The sequence below is a fragment of the Ixodes scapularis genome, unplaced genomic scaffold (assembly GCF_016920785.2).
Source record: "Ixodes scapularis isolate PalLabHiFi unplaced genomic scaffold, ASM1692078v2 PGA_scaffold4__175_contigs__length_147842914, whole genome shotgun sequence".
NCBI classification, from domain to species: Eukaryota; Metazoa; Arthropoda; class Arachnida; order Ixodida; family Ixodidae; genus Ixodes; species Ixodes scapularis.
Window position 1 is genome coordinate 2,011,859 of NW_024609879.1, and position 24,107 is coordinate 2,035,965.

Sequence of the window (24,107 nt, forward strand, 5' to 3'; positions counted from 1 at the left end):
TCGAAGCGTTTGGCAAACGCAAACTCCAACCGCTCGATCTTAAAGGCCCGTTCACACTCTTGCGACTGAGTTAGACCAAAAGAGACCAGACCGGCTTTTAAGCCTCTTGCGACTTTTTAGGACCAGCTCCGCTGCATCGCATCCGGTCCTAAGAAGTCGCAAAAGGCTTAAAGGGACACTGACACCCCCCAAAAAATTTTTTTCATTTTTTGCCAGGCGCTTCATTATGGTGTCAGAGGACTACTCAATTAATATTTTGCAACAGAGTAGCATATTTTTTTAATAAAGCCAAAAGACGCAACTGCTCGAAACCGAAACCGAAACCTGCGCACGGAGGTCGGAGAAGTGGAGAGAAGAGAGTGAGTGGCGGAAGTCACGTGGCTACACCCGACCGTGCGTCTTTTTTTTTTCTCCTTTCCGTAGCAGACGACATGCAGCGTAGTGGGAACTGTTTGCCGCGCGATTCTTTTGCAGTTATGTTTGTTCCGCTCGCTGTTCTGTACTCCAAGATGAGTTGTTTTGTACATTGAGGAGTTGGAGATGAGTAGTGAGTGCTTGTGGTGAATTTCCATGATCGGTTCCGAAAAGAATACACCCAAGATGTTGCGTGAAGAGCTGGCTCATATGTCCTGCGTCCGAAAAAAGTGGCAATGTGCGACAGAGTTTCCGAAAGATCAACGGGATCGGGACCAATGGCTGGCTGCAATTCCTGTAGAACATTTACGGGCACCTCGGAAAGCGGACGCTACCTGATTTATATGCTTCTTGCATTTTGTGGAAAGTGATTACATTGAGTCCACAGGTGTCAAAAAGGAAATCCCATACCATTTAATTCAGGGACGTGTCGTCCACAACATTTGTTTGTTAATTTTGTTGGTTTCTTCAGTGATAATTGTAAAGAAAAAAAAAGAAGAAATGTAAACATCAAAAAATGTTAAAAAAAAAAAAAACCGTTTCGCTGGGGATTGAACCCGGTCCTACCACGTATGAATCGGATGTCTTTCCCTCTGAGTTACTGGGGCATCGCCTTCCTGGGTGATCTCTTTCCAACAACAACCAAGCCGGGAAACTGTAAGTTGGAAAGTTTGCTGCCGATTTTTCTCTAGCAAAAGCACTCTCGAGTCGAAATCAGGAAGCACCCCGCATTGGCGACATTCGCACCTAGTAAAGAAATCGTACGCGTGCATATTCTACTCGAAGTAGACATGTCGTGCTTCACGTTTGCGCGAGCGATGTCTTCAGCCACGAGAAGGGAGCGACGGCTCGGCGACGTCTTCGTGCCAATCGGCTTGGTGGTCGGGCATGTCGTACGGGATGAATACCAATTCTTTTGATCAGTCCCAAATTTCTCTTTTAAAGGCAGACAGAATTCGCCGGTACCGCGAACGACAGTTCTGAAATATAGGTCCCACGCCCGTCGTCCGCTGCAATCGCCGTCCCCGCGAGTCCCGCGATACGCGAAACGACGCACGCACAGAATGCTTCCGGTTGTCTGTGGAACTTTTTTTTTTTTTTCAATCAACGTATCTGCAGCTTTTTAGAAGCCACAAAAAATGGGTTTCATATTTTTTTCTATTTTTAATATTGAGTGTGTGCCTTCAGTGACCAACGACTTTGATCAAATTTTGTGGTTTTGTTTAAACCTTAGAAAACGGCCCGTGACCACGGAAAAGAGGGTGAGCGAGACTCGAACCGGCCAGTTCTTGATCGGCGGTTTTCGGGCGGAAAGAAACCGAATTTCGAGTCGCAAATTGTGCTCTGGGTAGTTGGGCTCTCATTTGTCATGTACAACTAAAAACCTCGGCGAGCATAAACACCCTGTCAGTGTCCCTTTAAGAAACCGGTCTGGTCCCTCTCGGTTGAAGTCGGTCGCAAGAGTGTGAACGGGCCTTAACCGCTCAATCCCAGCCGCTTTGCGGCTGAGAACGCGCGGATCCGCTTAGCGGTGACGGATCCGCTTCCAGGGTGAACGCGGCTTTAGATAACATTAAAGAGGGGTTACTATACATTTCTCGTCCAGCTTCACAATGATCTCAGCTTCAATAATTTCTCGCGTTAGCGGTTGAAAGTTCTTGTTGTGATCAGTGCACTTTTTTTAAAGTCTGCTGAGTATTCGCAGTCCCGGCAATGAATGCCTAGGTGTCCGGAATTTACTGTCCAAAATTTTATGCTCAGTATTTGGATTAAAAAATTTGTTAGTGACCCCTCTTTTGCGTTATATAAGAAAGAATAATTTCACCTCGCTACAAAAGAAGAAAAAAAAGACGAGGTGTGGTTTGATGTGCTCCCGCTTAGCAAAAGACGAAATGCACCCGAGTTGATAGTCAGGGCTGAGTGAGCGATTCAATTTTACTGCTGGGTGTGTTTGAGTGTGAATGGTTCTTTTAGACTGTTTTTACAGATATTATGAATAACCAAATCGCCGAATCCCCCTTCTTAAGAAGTTTTAACAAAATGCAGCACACAAGCAACGCTCTTCGCTTGAAAAGACGGCTAACCGTAGACCACATCCCGTGGCAAAAGACCAGACTGACAGGGGCCGGCAACAATTGTCCTAGCTTGATGGACTTTCTCAAAGCTGTCCCACAAAATTACTCATGTGTCGCACCTTGAAGCCATCGAATGCCCATGAGTTGTCGTCTCCCCCAAGTTCGCAGGAAGGCAGGAAGTTGGGGCCAGCCCAGCCAACCTTCATGACACCGAGGGTGAGCACTTCGAACTCAAAATACCTGCAAAGGAGAAAATTGTATGCACGTGTGAACAGAGAAGAGGTCATTCAACACGAATCGTTCAGAAATATTTTCACAATTACTTTTAGCTATAAGAGATATAGCGTTTATAAAAAAAAGTATTTTGAAAACGTATACATTTTAGAGTGATCCGAAATCGCGCTCAGCTATTCTAACAAAGCACCTCGCCTCTATTTTACATGTAGGCAAGCGTAATCAAGAATCATTATATTACTTTTTTTGCATGAAAACTATTGGCAGTTACTGCAGATGGACTGATTTTTCGACACACATAGTAAACACATACAATATGAATTTTATTATGTCTCAAATTTCTACAGAAATTCACGAGTGCCAACGGAGTGCATTTGAGCCATTTGGTGTGTCTTAATTCGTTTGTAAAATATCAACTGCTATATTTCTTACTTTAAATTTTTGCTGGGAAGCAGGCTGCACACTTATAACTTGCATGAACAAAGCCACAATTGTGTTCATAGAAAAGGTGTGCTAAGTGGAATCCAGTGTGAAGCAAGGATAAACCCCAATGCATATTCGTGTACTGAATGGAATATAGGGAGTAAAGGCTACCAGTCGTACAAATGCGGAACTGCAACGAGTTTCTTCTAATAATATTGTGACAGGCCCTATGAACGAAACAGAAGAATTAAGCTTCGTTGGTCTTCCAAAACCGATACAGAATATTTCCGAATAATAATATGTGGTAGCAACCATAAGCATTTCGTTAAATAGGCTAAATAAAGTGAATGACAATAACTAGGCGAAAGAGACCACCCGCTCAAACGGAAATAGCTTCCAAATCCAAATCCTCATTCCGAAACGGCTCACCATTTCCCGTCAGTCACTGCGTAGGTTCTCTCCGCCCGATAGGTTCGCTGGTCGTACTTCACGGACGAGACCTTGCTCTGCGCCCCTGGAACGAGGTGAAATCACCCATGATCACTCTCTGCCCTGAATTCACAATGGGGGCGACAAACGTTTAAGACACGGTGACCATAAGGTACTGCTAGCAATTGGCTGGTAATCGACCTTTGTTGTATTTTATCGACATCGGCTTTCAAAGTCGAAAATTGCTGGTGGAACTGTGTTTCCTCTAGATACTCGGAAGTGAAGAGTTGAAGGGTTTAGGAAACGGCATATATACGAAATAACTGCACTGCTAAGTCCCATTTTATGCTCCTATCTTTTTTCTAAACTTGTTTTGTGAATGGCGCGATAGTTTTTTGGGTAAATAACTTTATTTGCAGGTCCCTCAGATCCACCCCAATCGGAAAAGCCGCAATGTTTGGTGAAGCTGTCACGTGCATCGCCCACCGTCGCTGTCCGCGTTCCTCTGCACGTGCTCGCCAGCTTGGCTCTCTCATCGCCTCGCGCTTCAGCTTCCTCGTTTACCTTCCACCTTTTAGAGCGCAGCTCTTAGACGCCCGTTTTCAGCTTGAGCGGCGTCGGTGTCGGCGTCGGCGTAGGCATCGGCGTGGGCGTAGGCGTAACCGCGCGTTGCGTTATGGGACGTTTTTTCATAATGACGTCACACGTGACGTGTGAGTCACGAGGGTCACGACTGACGTCACTCGTGACGTCACCGCGCGTTGCACTATGAGTAAATTTCCAAGCATAATTTAGCGGGAAAATTTCCCCGCTAAATTTATGGGAAAAAAGTCCGACTAACGTTAGCGGAAGAATTTTCCCGCTAAATTTAGCGAAAACATTTTCCCGCTAAGTTTAGGCAAAAAGACTCCCCGCTATCTTTACCGCAAAACATTCCCTGCTAAATTTAGCGGAAAAATCTCCCCGCTATATTTAGGGGAAATATTTCCCCGCTAAATTTATCGGAAACCATTCCCCGCTAAATTTAGCGAAAAATTTCCCCGCTAAGTTAAGTGAAAAAATCCCACGTTAAATTTAGCGGGAAAAAATTCCCCACTAAATTTAGCGGAAAAATCTCCCCACTAAATTCAGCGGAAAATGTTTCCAGCTAAATTTAGCGGGGACTTGTTTCCGCTAAATTTAACGGAAAATTGAGCGAAAATTACCCGCTCAATGGGAGATGAGCAGGAGAGGAGGGTACGGATGAGGAGGAGGGGCATACCCTCCTCTGTGCCTTCCTCTCTTCCTCCTCCTCAAGAGCTGTGCTCAGATTCGGCGTTACAAGGGATTGTAAATGGGCTTTTTTTTCTGTTTAAATAATATTATTACCTTTATTGTTTCAATGAGCATAATTCATCAATCGGATCCGTCAAAGCCGAAATGGCTTGAGTGATGGGGCCCGGGAATCCACGCTATGCTTTGTGAATTGCCTTTCCTTTTTCACGATCGAAATAACCATTTGTAAATTGAATAGAAAAATACAATATACCAAAATCATAAACTCGCGATAATTTATCAACAAAATATATGTACGCCGAAGGCACTTTCCTTCAAAAATATATTTCTTGCACATTGAAACTATGATCTTAAAAACAGCGAAAATAGAATAAATGTTCAGTTAATACTAGAGAACTACAAAAATGAAAAAAATTGATTTATTCATTGAAATTTGTTCAGCAAACATTGCCCTCTATTCCTAAAGGGGCACAGACAGGGTATTTATGCTCGCCGAGGTTTTTAGTTGTACGTGACATATGAGAGCTCAACTACCCAGAACAGAATTTGCGGCTCGAAATTCGGTTTCTTTCCGCCCGAAAACCGCCGATCAAGAACTGGCCGGTTTGAGTCTCGCTCACTCTCTTTTTCGCGGTCACGGGCCGTTTTCTAAGGTATCGATGCGACCACCAAATTTAATCAAAGTCGTGGGTCACTGAAGGCACACACTCAATATTAAAAAAAGAAAAAAATATGAAACCCATTTTTTGTGGCTTCTAAAAAGCTGTAAATACGTTGATTGAAAACAAAAGTTCCACAGACAACCGGGAGCATTCTGTGCGTTCGTCGTTTCGCGAATCTTGGGGGTCGCGGGAACGGCGATGGCAGTGGACGACGGGCATGGAACTCTATTTCAGAACTGTCGCTGGCGGTACCGGCAAATTCTGTCTACTTTTAAAAGAGAAATTTGGGATTGATCAAAAGAATTGGTATTCATCCCGTACGACACGCCCGACCACCAAGCCGATTTGCACGAAGACGTCGCCGAGCCGTCGCTCCCTTCTCGTGGCTGAAGACATCGCTCGCGCAAACGTCAAGCACGACGTGTCTACTTCAAGTTGAATATGCACGCGTACGATTTCTTTACTAGGTGCGAATGTCGCCAATGCGGGGTGCTTCCCGACTTCGACCCGGGAGTGCTTTTGCTAGAGGAAAATCGGCAGCAAACTTTCCAACTTAGTTTACCGGCTGAATTATTACTAAGGAAAGAGATCCACCAGTTAAGAGAGGCCCCAGTAGCTATACCGGCACCTACTAGAAAGTGTTTTTCCTGTACCTGTTTATCGTTCACTATATGAAAACGGACCTGGAAATGATGTGTTATGCCGAGTTAAGAAGATGAGAATACCTCCAACCGAAATCTTTTTTCTTTCGCCTACATTCTCGAACGCCGCCGGTAAAAACCTGCCTTTGGGAAAGAGGTTTGCCTTTTCCTTGGGGCGTTAACTGCCCACTATGTAAAGTCCCGGAGTCAGTAGAGCACTCCTTTTTGTACTGCTGGGACGCAGTTTTTCTATGGGATGTTCTCAAGAGGACTTTGAAGAAAGAATTAGTCATAACATCCTATAATATACGTTTTCTGGCTGTTGAACGTGAAGATAATGTTCCCTATGACCTTTTTATGCTGCTAGCAATATTCAGTCTGGAAATCTCGCATGTCGGTTAGACATGCCGAGCACTCACCAAGAGGGGCAAGAGCATTTTTGATTGGACTGGTAACGCAGGAGAAGAGTGTCTATGAATACAGTGAGAGTTTGCCGGAATGGGCAAACCTATTTGATGATGTGATGAGAATGAAAGAATTTTAATTGTACGGCTGCCTACAAGTGCTGAGTAGTCGTTTTTATTGTGTTAAAACGCTGAATAAAGAGAGAGAGAGAGAGAGAAAAGAAAAAGGGGGGAAAAAAAAAAAAAGCTCCAGCAGCTTAGGGGCAAAGACGTCCGCTTCATACGCAGTAGGATCGGGTTCGATCCCCCGTGAAACCTGTTTATTTTTTTTTATTTTTTTGTTTCAGACATTTTTTGATGTTAACATATCTTTTTTTTTTGTCACAATTATCACTGAAGAAACCAACAAAAAAATAACAAACAAATATTGAGGACGACACTTCGCTGAATTAAATGGTATGGGATTTCCTTTTTGACACCTGCGAACTCAATGTAATCACTTTCCACAAAATGCAAGTAGCATATAAATCAGGTAGCGTCCGCTTTCCGAGGTGCCCGTAGATGTTCTACAGGAATTGCAGCCAGCCATTGGTCCCGATCCCGTTGATCTTTCGGAAACTCTGTCGCAGAATGCCCCTTTTTTTTTCGGACGCAGGACATGTGAGCCAGCTCTTCACGCAACATCTTGGGTGTATTCTTTTCGGAGCCGATCATGGAAATTCACCACGGTCACTCGCTACTCATCTCCAACTCCTCAATGTACAAAACAACTCACCTTGGAGTACAGAACAACGAGCGGAACAAACATAACTGCAAAAGAATCACACGGCGAACAGTTCCCGTACGCCGCATGTCGTGTCGTCTGCTACGGAGAGGAAAAAAAAAAAAACGCACGGTCGGATGTAGCCACGTGACTTCCTCCACTCACTCTCTTCTCTCCACTTCTCCGATCTCCGTCGGGTTTCGGTTTCGAGCAGTTGCGTCTTTTGGCTTTATTAAAAAAAATACGCTACTCTGCTGCAAAATATTAATTGGGTAGTCCTCCGACACCAACATGAAGCGCCTGGCAAAAAATTAAAAAAAAAACATTTTGGGGGGTGTCAGTGTCCCTTTAAAGCCCTTTATAGCCGTAGGGTACTTTTCATCTAAATCATAAAAAAAAAAATGAATGCCTGCGGTTTTGAGCGGTGAGTCGGTGACGTCCTAGGCAACTTTGGCTTCGCCGGAGTCTCTTGACATTCACAGCAGCGATGAGAGCAATTTCTGTGAAAAGATATTGGAAGCTGGTCATCTTGACTTGGACCCACTTGCGACGAGCTCCAGCGGCGACAACGAGACTCGAGATCGTCACAGACAAACTCGGCATCGTCCGCGACGATCTTGCACATAAAGGCTGTCAAATGGTCCACACACAAAACCATCGCGCGTCACATAACTTTTCCGTGCTTCCGAGCGCGTACAGTTCTCCGGAACAGGAACAAGTATATATTAACTGGTGAGTGTTTCTCCCGTACATTTCGACATCCCACTGCACAGCAGATTTTGCGCGATATTTCGAACTGCTTCCGAGTTTGAAGCTACGTAAGCATTTTCTTTACACCCTGCGCCTGTGATCGGGAGAAAACCGGCGAGCCGAGGCTGAAGGACCGAGGGTAGCCTAGCGAGGAAGCCGGACACATGTGAACGCCGTGAGGAAGGTAAGAGCGCAAGGGTGCGAGAGCGAGAGTAGCGTTGGAGTAGGCGAGTAGCGTGGGAAGGTACTATCGAACAAGCTTCAGGGTCCTTGGAGGCATGGGTGAGCCTAGATTGAGAGAGCGTTCACTAAACAATCACGATCACGTGATTTTTGGACACCATGATGTGGCTCGAGTTCGTTTGACACGAAGTGCCGGCCGGGACGAACCCGCTCCGCGCTGCGAGTGGGCACGAGTGCAGTGAAGCGAACTCCCGATTACTTGGGCAGTGTTGCCTGGTCACCAAATGACAATGATAGACATTCGTAAGTTGATTTTTACATTTACTAGACCACTAACAGTCGCAAAACTTTGTGCATATACTAACTAACCTTAGTGCAGTCACTTTCAAAACAAATCTACCCATTTAATTTGTGTGTCCCAACCCCTCTAAGGAAACTTGTCGTTGTTATGAAACATTACTATACTAGACATTTTAAGCACAAAGGAAACCGACAAAAGCACCTACGACCTTCAGAAACTTTCGTCATTCACAAAGTGTACACAAATTACGGACAGAGTTTAAAAACTAGACTGTGTTGACATGTTTTCTATAAAATTACGCGAGAGTCACACGAGTGATGTCTCTAATGGACGAAAAACAAAAACGGAAGAAGTGGTATTTTTTACACGTTGTTATTTTTATTGTAAGATCTGAAAAAAATGGGAATCTGGTTTGTTGCCACTGGTAGAAAGCATCAATACAGAAAGTTTTTTTTTTAATGCTCGGACTATTTGTTGTTTTAGCGAGTTGTAGAACATGATGCCAACTGCTCCCTACTACTGTTACATGTGAATGTTATAACCATTCGCAAGCACTGGGACCAATTTCATGAACAGACAAATGACGAGACGGCTTCCTGGGATGTTTTTGTTCTCACAGAGATTAATTTGAAACCAACGTTTTGAGATCAGTTCTCACTTCCTGGATACGAGGCGACACCACAAGCTACGAGGAGGAATAGCAGCCGAAGTCAACTCTGAAACTTGATAAAACAATTTTCACAAGCTGAATTTTTACCAATACGAATATGTAATGATAAATTCTCGCTATGTCTTTTCGCGTTGTATAAAGCTCGTGTTACCAACTCATCAAGGTTTCTTACGAAGTGAGCGATATGTTATATAATTAAAAGCTAGGGATCGAATATGCTTAATAAGAGAACATAACATCAATACGACAAGAGCAGTTCTTTTCAAATATCTTAATCTGATGTCCAGCCAATGTATTAAATGCATGATGAACACGTGATTTACATTAATAGCCATTTGGCGGAAACTTCGCGGTGTCGTGGATAGACCCCATTCATCTATGCACGCTGGATGCCATTGAAACACCTACAGCGATCGAGCAAAAACTGTCTGACCAACATTTCCTTGCCTCTTAACTTGCCATCGTGAATGAGTTAAACACTATCAATAAAAGAGACAACGAGTCAGAATAATCTATCGAATAAAAATTGCTAAACTAATAGCTGAATACAGATGGGAAGGTTTAACAAAAAAACAAGGACGCGGCTAACTTTTACGCAAGTTTAACCCACAATTATCCCCACACTGTAAGCGAAAAAGCTTGCACACGTTCGAAGAGCCAAGGTGATTACCGGTAGTTTAACGGAGACATTCTTTACGCTATTAGATATAAAGATTTTCTCTGGAGCTGGAGTCGGCAATCACCCGGAAACCAACTTTTGAAAGCAGAATTTCGTTCCACGCAAAATGATGTGAACGCACTCATACGCTCAGCCAAAATATTATTATCAGGAAAAAAGTTTCGAAGCGGTGTCCAATGTAGCGACAACTTTGAACCTATTGAATGAACCTAAAGGTAAAATCGCAAAATGCTCTACCGACGAGAGCCTTAGAGATAGATTTGAGCATACATGGCTTCGACAGTGATTGCATTCAACACGTTTTCTTCGACGACAAGAACCCTACGCATGATATTTTTAACAATAAAACTAGGAGTTTCAAACGTCGCTTCAGCTGTTTACCCCAAAATGAGGACGATTAATCTACAAACATATTTAGTTTAGAATCCAAAAAATCACCGGGCACTGAGTGCATATTTTTGATGACCTCAGAATAAATATTGATAGCAAAAAAACATTATACTTCACATGTAAAATGGATTTCTTTTTAAAGGCCACTATTCCAGATGGCCTAAAATAGCAATTGTGAAGCCGTTATACAAAGAGGTGAACGTGATCGAGTGGAAAACTCTCATCCTATCTTGCTCCTACCATGTATTGCGTAGATTCTCCAAAAGCATATTCCCAAAGTAATATGATAAACTTGCTAGAGAACCCTTTGTCCCAATCAATATGGCTTTGTTAGGGGGCGTGGAACGCAAACCCCACTTGAGTAATATTCAGCTGAGGTGCACGGTGCATTTAAAAAAAGATAAGCTCGCGTGTGCACGTTCTGTCGACCTAGCAAAAGCATTTGATACTGTTAATCATAATATTTTGTAAAAAAAAAAGTACTCAACTATGTCTTCCGCGGTTCATTTGTTCGTTAATAATACCTTTTAAACAGGGCCTTCCGAAGAAATTTAAATTTGAAACCTTGGAAGTTCACGTGTCGTTCTAAAAGCCTGAGTACCACAGGGTTCCGTGCTTTCACTATTGCGATAAACCTATTTGTCAGGGACATGGCAGGCGCGATTAACAAATGTAAACTGTGTCATTGCGCCAACGACACTGATTCGTCTAGGAATCTTGACTATAATCAAGTGATTATAATTGAGCAGAACGACAGCAATCGGTTCTTGGACCGGTTTCCCCAGACTTTCAGAACCATAGACACTTCGAAAACAAGGCACATGTGTTTTAATAATCCTTTAAATACCGTTATATTTAACTAAATATTTTCTTTGTACACTTTCGAAAGTGCACCTTGTGATTGTAACTTTATAGAACATTCCGACTTGTCACATTCAGGTGTGCCGCAGGAGTCCGTACTTGGAACAATTCTATTCAATGTTTTCATACATTGTCTCAGTTCTTGTACCCGCCATTCAAACGTTTTGCAATATGCCGATAATATAAAATTGTTTTGGTAGGTGTCACCTGGCGATGACTCTCTACTGCTGATCAATGATGTTGATTCAGTGCGTAATTGGTGCTACCGCAATTTGTTAGATCGAAATACTAATAAAACAGTAACTTTGACCTTTTAAAAAAATTCCAAATTGCAAGTTTTTCTTACTCTCTTGACAATTTACCCTTGCTTAGGGTGCAGTGCGGAAAAGATCTAGGAGCATATATTGACACAACTTCGTCCTTCAACAAACATCTTTCTTACATTATGAATGCTGGTTTCCGGACTCTAGGTATCATTTCCAAACGTGTGAATTCTCATCATCAGATTGTATATTCAATTTATACTGTTGTTTGATACACACTAAACTTGAGTTCCATTCAGTCGTTTGGAGCTGTATTGGTTGTAAAATCCAAGCTAAGACAGATAATATGCAGATTTATTTTTTCCCGAATTGTGTATTGCCACTGCACTGGCCGCACAGTTTATTATCACTATGCAAGACTTTCACACAGTTTACAGACTTCTACACACTTTTACAAAGTATACGTACCCGACGATGCATGGGTAATCCATATGGCGTTTATTTAAGCTTGAAGTAAAACAAACAGTAGACTCGATCGATGTGCGAGTGACGAGAGGAGAGTCCGCCACCAACGAAGCCACGACCGGCTACCACCGAACACAATCCCCCGCAACACGCTCCACCCCACCGCTCACAACTTCGAAAATGATAAGAGCAAACAACGAGGGAGGCAAACTGGCCCTCTGTCCCGAAAACGAGATGAGCCTATTCATGCGGGAAAGGCGAAGAAAAGATCGGGAGCGTCCTCTTCTGAGTCAGCATGGCGCGCCTGACTAGCTGGGCTTTGTTTTTGGGCGAAGTTGGGGGAATTGCGGGCGAGTTTTGCGGGTCCATGTCTTTTTTTTTTTTTTTTGCTGCCTGAACAAACATCCCGAAGAAAAATATTCAGAGTGCTAAAATAGCAAAAGCTTGGCTTTGGATCGTCTATTAAAGTCAAGTTTGGACTGTAAAACAGGGTTGCAAGACAGGTGTCAAAAGGTCACCCGTGATCGACGAGGAACCGCCAACCGCCTCTTGCCAACCGCCATTCGGTGTGTCTGAACGGGGTCGCTCGCGAACCTCATCCGCAACCGCTTCGGAAACGCAGCTCAACCGCCAGTGTGAATGCGCCATTACAGTAGGATAAGATATGTGAAAATAATCTTTTTGTCATCAATCCCATCTTGGCATTTTGGGAAAGCCTGTTTCACAAGGAACGGCGTGTAGAGGTTCTTCTCTGACGCCTGAAGATTGGCCGCACACGCTTGACGAACTTGCGACTTCTTCGTGGCGAGAAAGTAAAAAGCTTTGAGCGCATGGTGGGCGAGGACTTACAGTGTTGCACCATTTTATGGCATTTCGCATTTCCCCATCAACTGTTTCGATCTAGCTTCCCTGAACTTTTTAGATGTCATATTTCTTTCCATCCACTGTTTTTACTAAGTGACTTCCCTTTTCTGCCCTTTCATCGTGTTTGTTTATTACTTGAGAAAAACTGGCTATTTATACAAGCGGTAAATTTTACCCTGCTCTCTCAACCCGTTTTGTTTAATGCATTTTAAACATTTAGTTGGCGCAATATGGCCTCCGTTGTCAACGCGTCATTAAACCCCTATCATCATCCCCATCAACGTCTTACTCAAGTATTACTTAAAAAGTCCTCCTCGGCTCACTTCTATTTTAAATTTCTAGTAAGGTCTAGAACTTGTCAATGACATCGCAGGCTGTCGTTTCACAGACAACGTTAAGTGACAAACCCATTATAAAGTCGAGCTTTAGGTTTTATTCACCCAGATCATACTTCTTTTACAAGCACCACGTATCTTGGAATTCGTGCCTACCTCCCCACCCTATATGAATGTCGCAAACTTTCTATGCTATCCTGTTTTTACAGTTTTCCTACAGCCCATGCTCCGGTCATTATTCATCGTCCTTTCAGAAGGCCACCGTCATCATACAAGACATAACATAAATGTAAGACAACTTAAGACAAGAACCGTCACTTTTCAAAGCTGCTTCTTTTCACGCATGGCCATTGACTGGAACGCTATTCTCCAGAACACTTTAGCTACTAATCACTCAACTGCATTAAAAAAAAACTATTACGTAATATTGAATTTCGGTCTAATGGAGTTTATTTTGCGTTTTTATGCTTACCCCAATAATGCATTTGTTTTTGTGACATTGTACCTTTCTTTCGTTGCTATCTACAGGTTATGTTATACCTTTAAAGGGTTCATGAGGTTTTCGAATAAATGAATGAATTGAACGGGCCACTTGACAGACATCTGTCTGCTCAGAAAAAAAGATGGGCTGTGCTTGTGCATAGGTGGGACATCCGCAAGCGACTGCTCGGACGTGTCTCACCTTCGAGGCTGTCTGCAGTCGGAGGTTCCAGCACGTAGCCATAGGCCAGGAGGGTACGCACCAGCTCACTGGCTGTGTCCCTGCAAAGTTGAAAGCATGGGTTAATTCTGAGAGAAAATACATACCGTGTCTTCAGAGACCTGGTCTTCTAAATCCATTTGTACGTAGCCAAGAAAACAATTGCTATTTAAGCTTCATATTCAGTTAATTATTTTTAGAGCGTAGCTCTTATGGTACGTTTACACTTGCGGATCCGCCAGCGAATCCGCCCAGCTTTTGCCGCTGGGGCGAAACGCTGGGCGGAAAACGCGGCGGCGAGCCGTTTAGGTCCGGGATCTATTTCTGCCGCCGAACGAGGCGTTTCGCTGACCGGAAGTGGCATTCTTGCGCGGCGCGACGCTGCCTACGTCACGAGTACGCGTTCTTCCGGGAGCCGCAACGCCCGGGAGAGAGAGAGCCGAGGCGGGAACTCTCGCGCCTTCTCGTCATATTTGTCGAGACGTTACGGGAAGCGCTGCCGCAGCCGGCGCTGCCGCCACTGCTCGAAGGAAACAGATATGTAAACGCAACCCGCTCGTCGCCGCCGCCGCCGGGAGCGGATCCGCTCCCGCGGCAGCGGATTTCTTCTCAGGTGTAAACGTACCATTAGGGGCCCGTTTCCAGCCTGAGCGGCGTCGGCGTCGGCGTAACCGGGGGGGGGGGGGGGTCACGTGACCCCCGAGGTCACGTGAACCCCCACGTCACGTGACTACCGGGAGGTGACGTGACCCCCCTCAGTACCCTTCCCTACCCCTTTTAAGAGCTGCGCTCCAATTCGGCGTTACAGGGATTTGTAAACGGCTTTCATTTTTTTACTCTGGCTTAAAAAGGCGGGCGCTCAAAATTTTCTTCAGCGTGGCAGAAGATTCCCCCTCTTTTCTTTTTTTCCTCCTCCCCTTTCCTCGTCCCCTTTCCTCCTCCATTTTCCTCCTCGCTTTTTCCGGCCTTCTCGCACGAGTGCTAATGGGCTTAAGTTTTCCGGAATTGGAGAGATTACTTGTGAGCTATATGAATAGTGACAGCTCAACCATAGCCTCCTTTATACGGAGAAAGCCTGGCGCGTCGCGAGAAAAGGCGGCCGCCGTAAATGGGAAAGGAGGGGCGGAGAAACGGGAGTGGAGAGAACCTTGCCTGCTAGCGCCACAAAAGAGCGAGCGGCCAAACACAGAAACAATCTTTTTTTTTTTTCTCTCTTTTCTTGTCGCTGTCGTGGAAAGGAGAAACTCAACGTCCACCCTTTCCCGTTTCTCCCTGCGCCCTTTCGAATCGCCGCGCCCACTTCTCCCGGAGCACGAAAACGACGGTGACGAAAACACAAAAACTAGCGTGGTTCGGGAAGCGGCCGCTCATGACCCAAGCGCTCGCTGTCTAGGTCTGCCCTTTCTGCTCTGCGCTACCATATTGGTCACCGTTCGGCGCGCTCCTCCTCTCCTTTTTCCTGCGGCTGCGCGCCCTATTGTTCCGTCGTCGATGTGCCAGGCTTTCTCTGTATAGAGGAGGCTATGGCTCAACCAACTGACCATCTTCTCGACTAAAGGCGAGGCGAGGCTTTCCATCTGAAGGAAAGCATCAGTTTTCTTCTGATTCTATTCGAAGTAAAGGAGTATTGAATTAGCGAGTTTGCGAATCCGAACAAATTTCACGCAAGTGAAGGATGATCAGACAAAATATGGTAAGGGTGCGGGCGAGCTGGTGTATTTTAACTATGTTGAATTAACCTGAGACTCGGGTTGAAAAGAAACATGAAAACGTAGAGGTGACAGGCTTTTAACATAGAAAAACGCTGCCCCTGCGGTTTATAAATAAAGCACCACCAGCCGTCACAGTAAAATTACGTGTTTGTCTTCCCTCTCCTTACATTAAACAAATTAATACATTGTGACGTGGGTAAACATATTTCGTCGTGTGTTCAGGGCTGGCATCATGCACAAGATTGGTGTATGTATTGCACTTCTGCCGCGCTACTGGCTTTGACGTCTGTTAAGACAGGAGTGCTTGCGAAGGAATAATTTTCTCTAGATGAGCATTTTCACCCATAAAGCCAGAAGCTGGGCGACGTCATATTGCTTTACTTTGCTGTAAAAATTGCGCCCGAGCCATCAGCGGGGCAGAAGTGCAAGAAATATACCAATATTTTGCATGATGTCAACCCTGAAGACACTACGAAAAGTGCTTATCCACCGCAGAACATAATTTGTTTAATGAAAGGAAAGGGAAGACATACACGTTTTCCTTGAGGCGGCTGGCTGTAATTTATTTATAAAGCGCAAGGGCAACGCACCATCACTTGCTACAAAAACGCCTCCGCACAGCAGTAGCACACAACGAGCGCAGGAAAGACGCAGGGCGCACCTGGTATTTTGCGTTACTTTGTTATCGAGGCGAGCGCGACGCGAGAGCGAAGTTTTCACTCGCTCTCAGAAATCTCGCAGCCAGCGAGCGCCGACGATAAGAGCGCCGCTGCACGGGAACGAGCCAGCACGGGCCACGCGCAAGGTGGGCTCTAAACATTTGAAAAATTCTGTACTTTATACAACACTGCTTAAGCTAAGACAGAGCACATTGTGTGGTACCCTTTGTGAATGTGCATTCTACAAAATGGGTGTTACAAGGTATGCATTGTTGAGCCGTTACTAATTTTTCTGCTCAGTAGCATCAGCATCTAGGTACCTCTCAAGTATCCGTGAGTTAATTAGACATTCGTGTTAATATCGAAGGCGCGTTAAAATTCTGACAATGCAATAATAACACTAATATACTGCAACTAAGACTAACACCATCTACTTCAGTCTGTCTCACACTATACTCCTAAGAACCCTATGATTTTCGGGGTGTGCTCAGGAGTTCCCCGAGTATTCCAATTCCATCAATCTTCCCTACAGCAAAGGAAACCGTTTTCTTAGTTTTAGTATTATTTTAGCAATCCTGAGTCACGTAGCGATGCATAACTACAAGGCAAAAGGTCCCTGGTGCAAAATGTGTTATTCAAAACATAGGCGTTCCTCAGGATCAACTAGATGGAAAAGCTATAATACAGAAAAAAAAAAAAAAAAACACAAGCAAACATATGAGCATCGTTTTGCTTCTTTTGTTAATCCTTCTCGCCAAACTTGAGGTAGCCGAAATAGTCAGCTTAAAACTAGAATGATGCCAAAGGTTATGTTGTGGTTAAATCATATTCACCCGATTTTTTTCATGAAAAGCATTCACACATGCAGATCAAACCGTTGACTCTAAACTGGCGGAGCGCCTTTTAAACAACTTCCACCCGTGGATTATGCATTATAACAAAGAAACCTTTTTTTTTTTTTGCTGTATCGCGTGAAACTTGTGACATTGTAAATTATCATATCTTAAATCAGCAAAACAAGGTGAAGTAGAAGTTAGAAAGCAACGCGGCAAATTTGGCTAACAGTGAATGCCGTCAGGCATAAGTATTATTTACATGAAGTAAAAGCAGAAAAGCTATTTCCAATGAGCTTGTTGAGTGAAGCCCTTCAACAAACCTGTTGGCCTTCTTGATGATGTCATCAACTGTCTTGTAGGGCACCAAGTGTGGACTTCGCCTTGTTGGCTGATTCTGGAAAAAAAGAAACGGCAAGGTATCCGCCATATAGAAATTTTAGGCGGCGGTAGTACCGCGTCTGCACCAACATATGTCAGGACCCGCTTTTGTAATGAAGGACATAACCGGCAACAGGAATATTGTGTCATTCTAAAGAAAACACATATACCAATACCCCAAAATTACCATTTCTATTGACTAAATTTTTAGAACTAATCTTACCAGCTTGCATGTCACCTAGAGAATGCTGACATAGTTTTATTACTGTCACCATATAAAGTAGTTTTCTCGGAATGAATGATTTTCGACAACCCTGCAACATCTAAACTGAAACATCTTGAAGGGTCAAACAATTTTACCCAAGTTTTTTTTTTTTTTCGGCAACAAATATCGTTTCGTACAAGATATAATTTCATAATAAAACGATGTGAGAAGCCACGTTTTTCGAGTTTCTATACTATTTTTTTATAAAAGTGCCTGTAAACATACTTTTTTATATTTTCGTCGCGCTTCTTATGAAAGTGGCAAGTGTTTATACCTAATGCACGCAAGGAAAAATTACTTCTGCAAATTTTATTTTCTAACAAATATTTTTGTATCATTTGCTAGTGGTATGATGCAAATGTTATGATTTATGTTTTACCGAAATAACTGGCCATTATTAATATTGTGTGATTTGATTTCTATTCGTGCAGGAAAGGGGGTCATGTCTCAAAAATGTTTGACAAAAAATAAACCCTGGGCCAATCATTGCTTCGACGGAACGGAGATCCGTTTTTACGCCCCATTTTAGTCCTCCAGTTTTCTACTTCGAAGGTCGAAAGGCGGATTCTGGGATTTGGGCGATCGTTACAAGTTGAGTAGTTGAAAGTTTCGCCAGACTAAGATACCATTCGCACACCAACGAAATTTTTATATGGCTTTTAAGCTACAATAAAAGCGGAAGACGCTCATAAAAATTACTATTCTTATTTATTTTGTAAAAAAAAAATAAAAAAAAAAACTTTGAATAATATATTAAACCTTGATGATTACACATTTTGACACGTTCAATTTCATAAAAAATAAATTTTGTGTCAAATTAAAGGGTAAACAAATGTTTAGGCTCTAATTAGATGCAGAGAGGGCACAGCTACCAGGCTACGAAAATCGACGCGTAACATCCCACGTCCGTCCACTGTGCAGCTTCAGTTCCTAACGTACTACGGTGGCATTAACTCAACCCTCACGGTAAATGCAGACATATCCTTTGAGGCTATAAAAGCCACGTCACTGAATTCCTTCAGCTTCACGTTTTGTGAAAACATTTTCCGTTCCTCCATTCGCCGATGTGGTTGGTGACAACAGCTCTGCAAGCATCGACATTAATCGCGCTGTCCACAAAAGCAGCAGCGCGCGAATCGTTATCCAGTGGGCGCGGCTACCAGGCTATAAACATGACGCACAACATCCCATTTCTTTTCACTGCGCACATGAGAAGAAATGAACTTCCTTGCTCAGTTAGATGTAGCGACGTTTGTATTGTTGTTCTGCTGGGCCCGCGGATTTGTCTAATTGTTTTCTATACCTGTGATTGCTTCTATATGGTGACGTCGAACCTAGCCCGATCCCCAAGAGTAAAGCACATGTAGACTCGCTGTCTCAGATTAAATCTTTTCTTATCCAATTACACGAAGGCCAGACAGGTGTTGTGGATCAATTAAAAGAGATAACAGACGAACATAAACGCACAAGTGACTCGTTCTCTGCTTTGCAAACACGCGTCGGGACTATAGAAACTGATCTTGCAGTTTGCAAATCCCAAGCTAACGTGGCGATGGAAATCGAGACAAAGGTCAAATCTGGGCTTTCCCAGATAAAATTTCTTAAGCAGGGTTCCTGCAATGCTGAAAGCCGTTTCCGTCGTTTCAACTTACTTTTTTTTTTTTTTACCTTGGTACGCTGCTACTGAAATGTCAACGGTTTCGGAAAAACTAGTCCTCCAAATAGGCCGTGAAGGGCTTGGAATTCAAGTTAACCTTGATGCAATCGAAAGGGCTAATCGAACTGGCAGGATGAACCTTGCTAAAAACCGGCCTATTACCGTAAATTTTTATTTTTTTTAATGATTAAGAAACTTTGCTAAGATCGTGCTCCAAGCTGAAAGACAGCAACGTTTCGGATATTGAAGGCTATACAAAGAATGTACCATTCGCCAGAAAGGTGCTATTAGAATTTTCCCGTACGGAAGGAAGTCATCACAAACTTTGCGTTTGCAAGTTGTATATGGGAGAGATACAATATCTCTTTAATAATAAGACTAGCCGAATCAATGAAAGCAGCCCAAACTAGTTAGACAATGCCATAATAAAGTTGCGACTTAATGGTTAAAGAATGTTGATATTAAACAACCGCTTAGTTCCCAAGCTTTTCAAATAAGATTTCATTTCTGTTTACGGATATAAGAAGTCTTGTTCGTAACCATAACGGTTGTATATTGCCGTGTCATCAAACGATGTTATTTTAACCCAAACTAGGCTATCGGGCAATCGCGGTAATAAAATATTTTACTGTGTAACGCCGTATAGGTCTTAGCTTAGAGTTATAATCGCAGTAAATGAATACTTTGCGTGTTATCATCTAGATATTGCTACCCCAGTTGAACTGGCTCGCACGCGTTTAAACTCTTGAAATGTTGTTTTGCGTGCCTGCTATCATCTGCCGAAGGCTTCAACATATTTTTGTCCTGACTCGCATGATGCGTTATGCACAATTACAACTAGGTTTCCTTTTGCACCCTTGTTTGCTCTCGGCGTGTTTAACCTTCCATTTATCGACTGGTCTGGTGCATTTCCAACTAATACTTGCAATCGTACGATCTACTCCGACTTCCTCAGTCTTTGTTCGCATTTCTATTTTTAGGAACTTCTGGCTAAACTTATTCGAGTCACTGATTCTATGGCCACTGTACGGTCTTACCGCTCATTCACACTGGAAGCGGATCTGCGTTCGCATAGCGGTTGCGAACTCGGTTGTATAAAGATCCAGTACAATGGCACACGCACTCGATGACATCAAGTGCACGTGCAATTGTACTGGATCTTTATACAACCGCGTTCGCAACCGCTTTGCGAACGCGGATCCGTTTCCAGTGTGAATGAGCGGTTATTCTCTCTAACCCCAAGCTTGCATCTTTCCTAACCTAGCTACCGGGTATTAACGATAATTTTATTCTACATTTACAGCTTACTTATTGCAATGTGTATTTCAAGTAGATCAACAAACAATTCCTTTGAATATAGTAAAGCAAAGTTTGATGCAATAAACAATGAATTAGTTGGCTTCCTTAATGAATTTCTTCTTCATTTCTCGGAAATTTCGGCTAAGATCAATTGGACCGTATTAAAAAAAATGAAAGACGTTTACAACTTTCTCTAATAACGAATTTGAAAGCAGCTCTTGAGTAGGAGGGGGGGAGGGTGCGAAGAGAAGGGTATGCCCCTCCTCCTTCCCTCCTCCTCCTCCTCCCCGCTTTCCTCTCCCCCTTCTCCCTTCTCCTCCTCTCCAATCTCCTACCCTCCTCCTCCTTTTCTCCTTCTCCCCCGCTCCTCCCTCCCCTTCGTTCGTGAAGTCACTCGTGACCCTCGTGACGTCACTCATGACCTTCGTGAAGGCCTCGCGAAGGTCGTGACCTTCACTGTGAAGGTCGTGACCATCGTTATTACCTTCACGAGTGACCTTCGTGACGTCACTCCTGATCTCGTGACGTCACATGTGACGTGACGTGTGAAGTCATAATGGAAAATGTCCCATAATGCAACGCGCGGTTACGGCGACAGCGATGGCGACACCACTCAAGCCGGGAAACGGGAGCCTAAGAGCTGCGCTCTAATAAATTAATCTGTAATAGCTTGTTCATTCCATACAGGTCTATTAAGTCTAATTCCCTGTTCTCTAGGCTTAATGTAAAACTTGAGCACCTTAACAATAAAAATGAACTTTTGTTCCGTGCTGCAAAGCTATCTTGTAGCGTCGCACGTTGGGAAAACTATAGCGTAATTGAGAAGGCTTATAAATTACCCATCAAGGACGCCAAGCAAACATCTTTAGGTGACCTATCCTTTTAATGTTATTTAAGAATCCACACCAACTTTGGTGTATGTTGATCGGAAACAAAAGGAGCGTGCTTTCACTCACTGGAAATAGGAATGCCGTTTCGCAAATGATCATTGGGCCTCTATTCTAAATGATACGTTTGTAAAAACCGTTGGTCAAGATGAAGGTTGCCACCCTAATGTTGAATGTCTTCCAATGTACCCCCTTCTTATTAACTGTGACGGGATTCTAAAGCTGATTGATAACTTAAAGGTATATTATTCCTTTGATGTTGACAATATAACCCCTGTACTTCTTCATACAAAAAAAAATTTTATCTCAATTTATCTTTTTAAGATGTTTGAACAACCTCTTGCTTTTGGTGTATTATCTGAAGAGTGGAAAATAGGGAAGGTGGTTTCACTTCATAAGTCTGGCGATAAACGTAGCCCTCTTAACTACCGCACCATTTCCTTAAACGACACGTGCAAAGGAAAAATAAAACTTTTTTTTTAACAGGCTAGACGGAAAAAGAATATTATAAAAGAAATCTACAACGAAGAAAAAAAAATAGAGCTATATTTACGGCGCAAAACGAATTCGTAGTTTGCGCCCACGGGAGCTGCCGCTGGTCAGGTGACAGGCCCGCGCGCCGCCGCGCTGCGTCGCCTCTGCCGCAAAGTCACGCCGCCGCCGCACGCTGAGCGTTGTGCGACGCCGCTTCAACGCGTTTCTCCACGCCGCCGTCGTCGCTGCCGCGGAAGTTCGTCTGCTTCGGGGCGCCGCCGCCGTCATCTGACCGACGCACAGGTCTATCACGTCTGCTTGCGCGTTTTCAGGAGTTTCCTTTGGGCTTTAAAAGTTACTTATTAATCTTAGTTTTTTTGTTATACTTCAAATAAAGATAAATAATTTACTTTTGGAGGCCATAGGAAGCTTCCGAAAGAGCGTAAGAACCACGTGATAAATAAGGGCCAGTCACGTGATAAATAAGGGCCACTTTTCCGCGGCGCCCGCGGGTGCCAACTACAAATGCATATAGCGCCGTAAATATAGCTCTAAATTTTTTTTCTTCGTTGAAAAATTGATTTATGACATCCTTTTTTCATCTAAGCTTTTTTAAAAAAAGATTTTTTTGCCTTTGCACCTTGAGAACTTTTAAAGCACATAATATTTACTCGTTTGGTTAGCTACTTAGACTAATTAAACCCACCTTACAACATGGTTTTCTTAAATCTATTTCATCTCTAAACTATAATGACTAATTTATCACACCCTCCTTTTCATTACGCCAAATAATATCTTGACTTAGTCTCTCCTGCAAAATGTATCCTTTCAATACCTCACTGAAAGACACTCATGTTAAATTCAGGTTTTGTTTCATCGCGTGTGAATCATCAGGTCAACGTCGAAATTCCTCATTGCGTTATTTCAGTTGATTACAACTCATTCATCCCCACAACATCCTCTGAGTGGAATAACCTTCCTGCAGATTTAATAAACATACCATTCTTTAGTTGTTCTAAAAATACGGTAACTGCTTACTATTGTTAATATTACACGTCTTTGTTTACTTTGTCCTATTATTTTATACGTTGTTTAATTTTTTAATGTTTTTAATTGCCGCATAATGTTTGTATATTCCTGATTGTATTCTATTTTTGTTTGTCCCATTCCCCTCTGTAGTGCATTTGGGTAGTCAAATAAATAAATATCTGTTCAACAATAAGAATATTTTTATAAACTAAAATGTATGTTAACAACACAAGAAACAAAAAGTATATAAAACAAAGAAAAGAAATGAATCCGTTTTTTAATGTATCTGTGTGTTTTTTAATGTATCTTTTTTAGTTCCAAAAGTAGGCAGAGAGGTTGTGCGTATCGAAGGAGACATCAGTAAATGTTCGCTGCTAGTTGAAAAACTGTGCTGTCTGTCCCTGTCCCTAAGTGTTTTTATTGTTCCTCTGTTTCTTGTGTTTTCCACAACTCGCTCTTTGTTCTTTGTGTCTTAACAAAAGAACGCCTTTGCAGATTATTAATTATTTGTATGCACATAAGCGTAGTGTTAGTTGGCTTCAATTTAACATATTAAGGATGTTATGTATATTTGAAAGCTTTTATAACACGTCCATCTTGTTTACTTTAAAAAAATGCAGGTAATTTTTTTTTATAAATTCTGCAAGGAGAATTATTATTTTATAAGAATTACTTTCTGAAAGTCTTCTTCGGAATATTGTGGCACAGGGACCATACAAAGTATTAATTATGGTGCGCCAAGAGGCCTAGCCCAAAATTTCGCCCTTTTCCCCGCACGCTAAGCCTCATAAAAAGTTGGGCCCGTTTAACTCTTTCTATGACCGTTCCTTCTTTAAAAAAGATAAAGAAAAGCTCGCATAGCCGGAGAGTAAGGACAATGTTCACGTCGTTGAGATTGTTCGTTTCGGTTACTTTCTGTGCCATCCTGGGACCTACTGGTACAACTACGTGGTGTTTTTTTTATCCCTTAGCACAACCTAGCACGGCGAACATATTCCAGCTGCTGTAGTGAATAATTTAGCTGTGAGTAGCTGGCACTATATCAATATTTGGCTAGCCGATTAGCGGCGTGAAGTATGAAGAGCATTTTACATACTATTACATGATATGTCTAATCCAAGTTCACAATA

At 43.0% G+C, this 24,107-nt stretch overlaps 1 protein-coding gene across 1 annotated transcript in view; it reads right to left on the bottom strand.

Annotated features, from left to right (window-relative positions):
• The window catches only part of LOC8026823 (ryanodine receptor), a 561,398-nt gene that overhangs the window by 370,030 nt on the left and 167,261 nt on the right, over window positions 1-24,107 (bottom strand). The window contains exons 27-30 of the mRNA XM_040217827.3: window positions 17,309-17,382; window positions 13,764-13,843; window positions 3,576-3,660; window positions 2,609-2,729 (exon numbers count right to left, since the gene is read on the bottom strand). Coding sequence (XP_040073761.2) covers window positions 2,609-2,729; window positions 3,576-3,660; window positions 13,764-13,843; window positions 17,309-17,382 — 360 coding nt within the window. The remainder of the gene's footprint in view (window positions 1-2,608; window positions 2,730-3,575; window positions 3,661-13,763; window positions 13,844-17,308; window positions 17,383-24,107) is intronic.